The 11,675-nt window shown below is 36.5% G+C and overlaps 1 protein-coding gene across 1 annotated transcript; it reads right to left on the reverse strand.

Annotated features, from left to right (window-relative positions):
- Positions 1-215: 215 nt before the first annotated feature.
- LOC135789477 (G-protein coupled receptor dmsr-1-like) lies at positions 216-10,916 on the reverse strand. Its single transcript, XM_065299321.1, is given in 4 exon segments — positions 216-817; positions 7,939-8,121; positions 8,124-9,071; positions 10,627-10,916. Coding segments are annotated over 3 exon segments (1,218 nt in total). The 5' UTR covers positions 8,893-9,071; positions 10,627-10,916; the 3' UTR covers positions 216-551.
- Between the last annotated feature and the right edge of the window lie 759 nt (positions 10,917-11,675).

Genomic DNA, 11,675 nt, shown 5'->3' on the forward strand with positions numbered 1-11,675 from the left:
CCGCGTTGGTAAGTTTCTACATATAAATGCATTTCCTTCGCCGTCATGTTCCCGATCGGAAACACGAAAAGGACTCGAGGCGTAAACCGTTTCGGCAAAGTTCACAATGAGGTAATTTTCAACAGACGTGTGTGCTATGCAGACACATATGTGAAATGCCCGGCGCCTCCACCAAAAGTGATCAAGGACATGAAGGTAATCATAAATTATAGCTGTTCAAGACAATATGATTTTTATTTTAACAATATGGAACATTATCAAACATTCAATTCATAAATTATGTTTACAATATTAAATGGTCGGATAAATATTGAACATTAATTATTTTTGTTTGTTTTTTTTTTGTCTTAAATAAAAATATTTTTTTGCTGTTTTTAATTTTTATAGATTTAATTGCTAGGATAATTAAGTATCGTCTTGGTATCAATAATCTACGTATTTGTTTATAAACTAAATTCTATTCGTAAATTGTTGTGAACTTATTTACATCACAAATCACATAATATTCGTTATTCGCCGGTGGATTTTAATCAGATTTTTTTGTGTGTGGATTAAACACGAACACCAGCGCTATCAGGAATATTTGCTTCGACATTAACCGGTCGTTTTTCATCCGGCATGCAGGTGAGTTCAGTGTTGCTGACGCGCTTACCGTTCAAATCAGCGCCATCTGCGTTCCTTCGCCTTCGGAGAAAATCGCTTAACACATCAAACTTAAACATCTTCTGGAACGCCGTGCGGAACTGCGCTGACATCGAACAATAGAGAATAAAGGTGACTGAAGAGCTCGCCAGTGCCATTATGTCGAATAAATCACCTGCAAAGATAATATTCAGAGTAATACTCATAAAATTATTGAATTAGTGTAATGTTGGTTGCATTCATTAGGTTAAAATGTTCGGACGTCAAAGGAAGTTGACTCGCAATGTAAATTAATCTAAATATTTTCCACTTTACTCGTACACAACGTTTCTTAAATGGATTACTGTTTTATGACGTAATTAAATTGCCTTTTAGGTTAATTCTATCATCAAGTTTTGAGTTCCGCTTAATCGCTGATAATTTTCTCTAGGGAAATATTTTCGCAGCGCTTACAAACACTAAGCCTACTTAAATAAAGTAAATAAATACTAAACAAATAAGATCAAGTGATTTCTTAGAATTTCCTTAGAATTCTATAGAAAATCTTTTGGAAAAAGACAAGTTCCGTGTATAGTTTTATTTTTATGTTGGTCCTTAGAGAATACTACCAGGAGTACATTTAGGTCACTCATCTAAGAGCCACGTCACGGTACAAAAGGAAAATTACTACTTTTGTACCCCACCGACAGTACCTGTCTAAACGTCGGCGCGTCTAACCTCATATTATCCCTTTTCCAGCATGGGAATGATCCGCATTCATCCGGCTTCATAATCTTATCCTCCCCCACAGAATTGAGGTTAAGTGATGATACGATGATATTTTCATGTGGTTTATATAATAATCTCCCTGCGTTATGACTGAAAATGTATTTCGGCGCTGTGTAAATGTTTTGTTTAAAGACTTCTGAAGACGTTTTACTCGTATGCTGAATGCTAATATTACAGCATGAAAATTAATTATCTAAATAACAAACAACGACGGTTCCACACTCTATATATCATGTTCTTCATTCTTTGTGCTTTAAAATCACATTATGTTCAAAGTTGGATGTTTACGTAGAGAATCACGTTCCAAACATCATTCTCAGACTATTTCTCGTTGTTTAACTGTCTGGAGATGTCTTGAGACTCTTGGGGTTTAGACTTGATTCATGTCGGGGGAGATACAAAACGTTTTAACGATATTAAACGATATTAACTCCTATCGAACGATAAAAGTATGTGTTTTTGATTTTTATTTTAAGAAAATAGTTTTTTTATGAAAAGATGAATTTTTGAAGGAATAGAGTAAATAATGGTAACATTGTAATCCAAAAGGCAAAGGAATGTTGTTGACATCGTAAAAAATGCGAAAATAGAACGCACATACAACGTTTAGTAAAAGAATTTCCAAGAAGAAATGCGAACGCGCACAATATGTGCAAGAATATGTACTTCGAGTTCCTCAAGCAAAGCGCAAAAAATGTCGAAAATGTTACGCCTGATACACAAATGTATTTCCTGTTATTTTCGAGTGACCTACTCCTCCGATCGAAAATCATACAAAGGATTCGTATTTGAATGATTTTACAGAGAGGCTTTCGTTGAAAATCTACAACATTAAGTTTTCTAACTTAGAAAATTCTGACATTTTGGTAACCCAAAACCTATTTATTGATTTTATTCAACAATTGAACCCTTGTTCAACTCCTACAAAGGGTTCAAGTCCACTTAACCTCACCTTGTAACATCTCGCTCAATTTACGTCAGCATATCTTTTGTTTTGTGTCGCTCACAGCCATGTTTAACAAATATTACACCGAAAAAAGTTGTGTTTTATTTTGATTCACATTCTCTCACCACTCCGAGATGAAACAATAACATTTTCTGCAACGTGTTGAATCAATCAATGCAAAAACGTGCAAAAAATAAAATCGTTGATTTTGTTTACGAAAGTGAGCGTTCAAAGGTGCTGATGGCGTCGAAGTAGGCGTTCACAACAAATTCCTCAGTGCGATAAGTGTTTGGATTGGAATTAAGGTACCAACAAGTTAAGTTGGCAGCGTTCAAAGTTGGACACGCTGCGGTTCGAGCGGCTGGTTTGTGTTCCTGTAAAACTCGCAGCAGGAACGAGGTGTATTTATACGTGTGGGTGAGTGGCGGAGATTTGAAGTTACGACCGCGCCTCCGGCTGAGACTTAAATATTTACGTTAGTGTTAACGCCAAGAGCATTTTGACATCAATTAGGATTCACGTAAGTCTTAAAATTTTAAAAGAAATAAAATCAAGTTGAGATTAATTACAAAATATATAAACTTAGTTTTATAAAGTAAAGAAAATAATAAATCATTTCTTATCCAGCAGGAAATTAATTTTACTTTTGAAGTTTTCATTAAAATTAAAATTAGTTAATTACGCGCTTCAATATCAATTTCCGCGAGAGTTTTGTGCAAGTAATCCTAATCCAGACATTCACACAATACATTGTTACATTGTTTCACCGAAATGTTAGTTAAGAGAGAATTAAATCGTATTCTCGTCGAGTTTTTGAATTAAGTATTAAGCTATTGCTATAGTAGCTGTAGTAGCGTGGAGGCGAACTTTTCCGGTTTTCCGTCGCGTGCGGGGGACTTCCATTCAATCTGCACACGCCTCTGGTGGCTATTATTCGTCTCGTTTTTATTCGCCGACGCTGCTTTCGATGGGTTTACATCGGCCCAGCGAGGAGTTTAAACGGAAAACACATTTTCCGACTGTCAGCTTGGATTTGAAAAAGGTCGACGCGTTCCGAAATTTGTGACGAGCAGAAATAAAAATCCCCATTGGCGATAATTCGTGATAAGCATCTATACGTCTATTGATTTTTTAATCAATGGGGTCCGTACTTGTATTCTAATTCTAATAGATTAAATTTATTCTGACTTTTTTCATTATATATTTGGTGCTTTGTTGTGTTCAATGAGAATGATTTGGATGGAATGGCTGAGTGCGCTCCTTCGTCTCACTTGGCTTATTAAATGTGACAGCGTGTGCTTCCTCCACATTCCTCGCGGGAAACGGAGACTTTGGGATGCGTTCGGTGCAAGCAAGATGGCGCACAATAATTTATAATTAAAAGCGCTTATTAATCCCGCGCGGTGCGCTCTCAAACAGCTAAAACAGTTCCTCTTCCAAGTAAACCCTAAGCAAGCTTTGAATTGCATCATATTTCATCTACTTGAATGTGACACACGCACGTAGAATATATTATTAGGATTATATTTTATTTTTAAAAATAGAAAAATATTAAAAACCTGTTTCTAAAACTAATTATAGAACTTTTACAATTTCTGGTGTACAGTTTGTTTATTTTGTAATAGGAACTTAAAAATCAAGTGGTTAAGGAAGCGTTTTAGTCACGAGATTGATAAAGTGCAAGAGGAGCAAACTTTTAATCAATTAAGTGCTTAAAAGCGTTTAACTAAGTGATGCTTACGCTATGTTTTCTACTTTTACTCAATTTCCACGTTGGCTACTGCACAGGCGCAAGCTCCACCCCGTGACTAAAACCCGTGACTAAAATACTTTACTCACGGCTTTGCCTATCCGTACTTAAAGTGCCGCTTTCTGTGACTTAAAACTCACTCTTCAAAAGTGGAAGTAGAAAAAAGTATTAAAATATGATTTTTAAAACTAATAATAGAACTTTTACAATTTCTGTTATTGAGTTTGTTCATTTCGTCAATTTATAAAAGGATTCATCAAAAAAGGAAGCCAGAAATAATGAAATTCCATTCGGACAAATTACATTTCCGCTTTTTTCGCTTTTTTGCGCTTTGAAGCTGGGTAAACAAAAAGTTGTTGAAAAACTTAACAAACGCAACAAGCATAACATTTCTGAGTTTAATTACACCCTGTCAAACTTTGTAAAACTATAATCTTTTTGATTTAGGTCTCTGACATTTTGATACTGGCTAAATTATAAATCTCGCAAACGTTTAAGATTTCAAACGAACAAAGTTGCAAACTGTCAGAAAGTTTTTATGATTGAATCGCTAGTCTTTAATTCTCGTAATGCAAATCCCCAAGTTTTTTTTTTGCTTAATTTATACAAATATCAAATATCTTGAAAATTTATGCGTATTCACAAAACGTTTTATAAGCAGTGTAATGCGATAACGGCTTTTGAATTTTCGACAAGTTTCAACGCTGTGTGCGTGTTTTTAGCGTCGTTGTTTGCAAAAGTTTTATTTTATGCTTGTAGTCATAAATATGGCGCTTAAAAAAGCGGCCGAAACATAAATTCTTGTGCGATTGCACAACGCACACAACAAATGAAATTTTATGTGCGGAAACTTGCTTAGTAAAGTTGAGGAACTTATGAAAAAGTTGGCTAAGTTCAATTAGGAATGAAAGTTAACGCTAGGGCGGTATTAGAGGAAGGAAGAAGAAGTTAGGATGTAAAAAGACTAATTGTGAAACAAGAAAATGTTAATGTACTACTTTTATGAATATTAAATCCAAATTTTAATCCCAAAAGTAATTTTTCTGAGTAAATAAAAAAATATACAAATAAAATATTTACTGAAAGCTGAAATAATCTCAATTTCAATTTCCATTTGAATTTCAATCAATAAAAAACCCACTTTGAAGCCAAAATATTAATTTGCAAGATAAATATTAAATTACATCAGAATGATAAATGACTTAAATATAAAAAAACGTCAATAACATTATGATGATAAATATTTGTCGTATTCATCAATCAATTCATGGTTTTAACTAAAACTACGATAATATTTACCCAGCGATTATTAAAAAGCTTCTCCTGGTCGATCAGCCTTGAAGCAACAAACTAATGACAGCAAAAAACGCGAATGTGCATTCTACTCCGATGAAGACGCGCGAAAATAAACATTTGTTTAATTCGATCGCAATTTCCATCAAGTTATTTCATCAGCATACGTAATCGATGGCCAGCGGCGAAAACAAAAAAACGCGCACGGAAAAAACTTATTATGACGCCGGGTTCCCACGAGAAAATTTGCATCACGAATATTATTACAGCGTGCATGCATAATTGATCTATGTGTTTGCGTATAAGTTATTTTTGCTTAAAGAAAATCGAATGTCATGCTTAGATATTTTATTCATATTTTATTCAGTGTGTTAGACGCAATATAATTTGTTTTTAGGTTATGTGATTGTTTGAGTTGAGCGCCATCTCACGGTGAAATGGTTCCGCTCACACAATATTGTCAAAAATGTCAAATTTGTACCTTTATGCATCGATGAGTGCATGGTTGCATAATTACACGCTTGCACGACGCATGAATGCATGAATAAATCCATGCAGTGCGCTTTTGCTGCATCAAGAGCAAACGCTTCGAATCGAGTGCGCAGTTAATTAGTTACATAATTTACCAGCGCCGAAATAGATGACAAGGCTTGATTTATGTTCGAAATAAGTTTATTAAATTATGCACGTTTAATATTAATTAAAGCCAGCGTCGAGGAGGCAACCCAATGTCCTCGAACGCATTAGCAAATTGTTCTTGTCCCTTGCGCTAAACTACCAAACAACATAAAAAACGCTGGCATTACGAGCATTACGATCATTACGTAAACTATTTTCTCAAGTTTCGCGTAAAGCCGTCTTGACAAAGAAATATTGCGTTAAAAAATATGTCTAAAGAATGTTTTGTTTGGATGTCCAGGAAGAAGATAACTAATAGCATTCTCCGGAAGCAATTAATAATGAATTTTGTTGGAAACAATGTTTGATTTGTGCTGAAACTGCATTTTGTTTATTTTTTCGCAGTTTCTGTGAACGCGATCGTAAATATTTAAACAGCAATTTCCGTCTTGTTTTTCAATGCCGCACGGCCTTTTGTTGGCGCATTTCAATATTGCGTATTTACTTTTTTCATAACACAAAAAACGAAACGAAATGCTCAAGTGTAGGCCACTTCTTACGCAGTCGGTAAGAAAGCTTTGAAAAAACGTCGATTCACAGCACGTCTCTAACAGGTTTTCATGCGGTCATGCTTTTTTTCTCAATGTAGAACATAAATAATTTTTTCATATACACAAAACTTACAAAAACAGTGTTAATAATGCTTTGAGAGATGTAAAAACATAACACCCTGTATAATACGGTACAACATGCTTTTACGAATAGAAATAAATTTTTTTGCAACGTGTGCAGAAGGCTGCGACACGAAATTCCAATATAAATTTCCATACATAAAAATGCGTCTTCATTAAGCCTGTCTTTTTGCCTCGGAACAAAAAAGCTCTCAACCACTCGTCATCCTGTGCATTTCGCCTCGTAACTAATAACGCTGCATTTCCGAAGCTTAGAATTTTTCATATTAAAAAGCGTCTGTTGTTCTGCAGTATAGTATACTCGATGCTCATAAAAGTCAAAGAAATAAACAACAATGAACAAAAGTAAACATCGCACGCAACACGCATCATACACGTCGATGTGTATACGCGTGCTCTTTTTTATATCCGCATAAATATTTATACACTCTTTGTGATTTGCTCCGGAATAAATTTCCAGCGCGTAATTTTTGTTTGGCGTATTTAGTCCGCCGAGGACAATATTATTGTTTGCAACTTCCTGACGAAGTTAAGCACGTCAACGAGAAATTGATTTGCTGGCGTGAGTGAATCTCATCAGCTTTCGGCTGAAGCCCGCCGAGATTTCAAGTCAAGTATTTTCGGGATTTGAGGCGAAGAATAGCGCAAGAGTGACGAATGGTTAGACTTAATTGGAACTTCATCAGCGACATCAACGCGGTGTTTGTTTACTTGGCCAAAAGCAATGATTAACAAAAGTCATGAATTTTAAGTTGAGAAATTCGGAAATGTTTTTGTGTTTACTTGGATTATCCGGATGAGCAACGCTGTTTTATTGTGCAATTCTACTTTTAATTCAATAAAACAAAACAAAGCGCCGTAATGAGATTCAAAACAAGCGTAATAATGAGCTCTCGAATAAAATAATTTTAAATAAAACAAAATATTGGGTTATATATTCCAGTTAAGGTGATAACCCGCATTGTATATTACATCAGTATCGGCGTAATAATCAGCAGGCAAGCGCCTTATCTGTGAGCCCTGCAAAGTCCCTTAACCCAACTTTATCGCCGCTCGAGGCGGGGCACGCATTCGACCGTGCGGTTTTTTCTCGCCTGACCTTTTTCAGCCAGTCAAAGGTGCTTTCTAATTATGCCCAGCAAGGTTAACACACAGCATTAACACGTAATTGGGCAGAAAACATTCAAAATTGAACGCAACCAACATTTATTAACCAGAATATTACTTACCTAATTTATCATAACAGTTTGCACGAAATTTAGTTCCTATAACAGCTGATAGCAGTCCCATTGTAGCCTGAGGAAACTCCGGAAGAAGGAAGAATAATAATACCACCAATAACATACGTGTTGTCCTGTCTGCTTGCTGCTCTTTTCGTAATCTCTGCGTTGTTGGTCCATCGACTTCACCAATGGTACACCAGTGTTATTAGACAGATTCTTCCAGCGTTTCTTCGCGTCCCAGAGTGACTTTATCAGAAATATCGACAATACCGTCAAGAGAATACACGGAATTAATTTCAGGACGACACTGTATATTAGAAACGTAACCTGCTGGTATTCTGGCTTCAGTTCGAGCAAGTATATTGTTTCAGTGCGATTTCTCGTCTCTGGAGTGAGATCTTTTTCGGCAACCATGGTGCCATTCTCGTAGGCAGCGTGCTGCAATCCTCTAATATTCGAACCAAGGAAGATCGGTGTACAAATGAATGGACACAAGACCGTGGAAGCAAAAATTGCTAGTTTCGTACGGTATGGATGACACCAGATTTTGTTCATTTGTGGTTTGTTCAATGCGATGTATCGCCATACTGCCAGCATCACCGTGAGGCAACACGAGTTAAAATGACACACTTGTGTGAAAAGTGCATGGAAGTACGTATACACCGCCCAGGGGTAAGAAAAATACTCGACGTGTTTGCGGGCGTGTGAAGAGTTGATATAAACATGTGATGCGAACGGGATATACTCCAGCATCACCAACAGATCGCTCACGGCGAGTCCTGTGAGGATAAAGTTGGTCGGGATGCGCATCTCACGAGTGGTTAGTACACAAATGTTGAGGATGTTAGCAATTGAACCGAATATGCAAACGATAAGGCTGAGGTAACCATGCGCGGCACGCATATTAGCCTGAAACACCGCGAGGTTGCAGTATTCAGTCGCGTTCATTGTTTCGTTCATTTTTGACGTTTATCTAGTGTTTCTTCTGTAGGCTGAGGTGTATTTTATCTTTTCATTAAGTTCCGAGTTTCTTTTCAGACAGGCGCTTGCTTTGTGTGTGGCTGGTCCATTAAGTTAATGGTGGGTAAATGTCAAACAAAGGCGTTGAGCGATACGTTCACAAGACTGGCGTCCAAGGGCTGTAAAAAGACGAGATACAATCAAACTATGTTTGGACAATGTAATGACGGATGAAATTACAAAATATTCACAGTTGTGGGATGTTTTTCTGCTGACAAGTGCAAAAAATTAAATTTATTTTGTATAAATGTGGAATATTTTATGAACTAAACTATTTATATGCGTGAATGTTATTTTTTTATATCTGCAGATAACAAAAAATATAATAAAAGTAAAGGAACGTAAAAAATACGCACAGCATGTGTAATTACAGATAAGAGAAAATAAATGTGGACAAATAAATGAAGAACTAGAGAAAAACCAAACACGATGAAACAATGATCGTTTTGATCAGTCGGTGACACAAATGACGACATAAATCAAAAACAATGGCGCGGAACAAACGATTCCAATTGGTGTTTTACGTCTTCTCGTTACTCTCACCGTCACGCTCATTACTTCCTTATCTTTTACTATCTTTATTAATAGAAATAGAACAACCGAAATGATGTACACAGAAATAGTTTTTTGTTCCGTTTTGTGTCTGTTTGTTTTTCGATCTTCAGATATTTCTGGTGGATGCGCCGGATATTGTTATCTAAACAAAGAGTTTAAACGCAGTATGCTCGTATTATTACGGAATGTTTCTGAATATGGCTGAATATTCTGGCATGTATGCTGCGTATGCTCAGCATACGAATTGTGAATCTGTTTTTAACTGCCGTCCGGCTTCGTTAAAACGCTAAAACGTTAAAAGCTTTGCATACATGTACGTACTCAAATTAATAATGCGCGCGCTGATTTCGTCCGTTTCAACGTCCGGCATTCCTCTGCAACATAAAACTGCATATTTTATGAGTGCAGGTATAACGTTATTACAGTTCGTTGCTGGATTACATCACACTTTTAATATTTTCATTCGGAAATGTAATTAACAACAGAGAGGAAAAAAATCGATAGTGATAATTTTCATTTACGTGAGTAGAAACAATGACACTCGAAAAACTCATTTAGCATATCTGCCCCGATTACGCCCGATTACGCATTCGTAATTTCATAATACGCGCGTGGAAAGTATTAGTATTGGGCTAGTTATCTAATTAACTATTTGGTAAATGAGGTGGGCGTACAGTTTGTAATTAGACGCATTCGTACATCCAATTTTATTTTATTCTATTTTTACTTTTTTAGTTTTTGCTTAAAATGTAATGAAAATTGCATGTAGTTTTACTTTTTGCCTGTGTAGCGTGTTTTTTAATTCAGGAGGTAATCAAACTTTATTTTGGGCTTTCACTATAAATAATGAAGAACAAAGTTCGGATTAACAAGCATTAAAGTGTGAACGCATTATAAATCTATTAATATAATGGGAAAAGCAGTATTTATAGATTATTTGCTTTTATAAATAAACTCAAAGTCTAGTTTTCATTTTGGCAAATTCTAACATTGACAATAGATTTGTTTAGAAAATGATTTTCAACAAAAGAAATTTATAACCTGTTTGCACATAAATCCTTGGGATTATAACAGGATAGTTATGGATGATCGTTTATTTAAACCACACGTTATTTTTACCTTCTAACACTAACATCCGCGCCACTTGTTTCGCACTTCATTTTACACATTCCTAGCAAAACGTTCCGAACACTATTTTTATGTTTTGTGGATAATGCATTCTTAATTCACTTGTTCTTGGTTTTTGTTGTTTTGGTCTAAAGTGGTGGCACTATGTAAAGTTCTTCGGGTCACCCAAGTTTGGTAAAGTTTAAAACGCGCGGTGTTGGCGTCTGAGGCGGCGGCGACGCTCGACTGGGCGGCTGAAACGGCGCGCGCTGAATGAACATCGCGCGCATGAAATGATCGCGCTGCCCGCAGCAGCAGGATCGCGTGCGTGAGACGGCGGCGGCGACGGCGACGGTGGCGGCAGAAACACGCGTTGCTCACCTGCGTGTGCCGTTTATGCATGCCCACGGCACCCACACACACACCTGGATGGAGTGCTGCAAAGTGTTGTGCAAACGGCAAGCGCGCAAGCGATAAGCATAACAAGTTTTCTTTGCCGTGCGGTGATAAAATGCGGAAAAGCGGGTGCAATCTGCTGGAAGAATTTGCTCAAATTCATGCAATACGAGTTTTTTTCCTACGACTAATTTAAATTCAATCATTTAACTTTACTGAAATAAAAAATGATATCCAAGAATATTTTCACATCTGGAACTGCGTGGCTAGCAATTTCCTCTTGCAGAAATATGCCAGATCATGCCAACTCATGCAACGACTTAGATATTAATGCGCAATAAGATCCCTTGGTCTTAGAATGCTTGGTATTCAACCAAAGATTTACGGACGAATATTATAATACTAGGAATGTAGATAATACCCTGTATGATTTATGCAAAGTTCATAATCGTATTGCGTGAAAATTATAGTTAATTACTTGCCAAAATAAAAAGTTAATGCATATTGCACGATTCTTGATCGACAGTTCGGGGAACAAGCAATCAATCCGTCATAAATATGGGATATTGATGAGTGGTTGGAGCTAATAACGCCGATTATCTCCACTGTTGCAGCACGTTCAATATCACACGTATGCGCTTTGATTAGTGGGATTCGTTATCGCT

The sequence above is a fragment of the Atheta coriaria genome, unplaced genomic scaffold (assembly GCF_025399875.1).
Source record: "Atheta coriaria isolate IRGN ID8LTWV9N9 unplaced genomic scaffold, Caltech_Dcor_3.1 hic_scaffold_3_pilon, whole genome shotgun sequence".
Taxonomy (NCBI): Eukaryota; Metazoa; Arthropoda; class Insecta; order Coleoptera; family Staphylinidae; genus Dalotia; species Dalotia coriaria.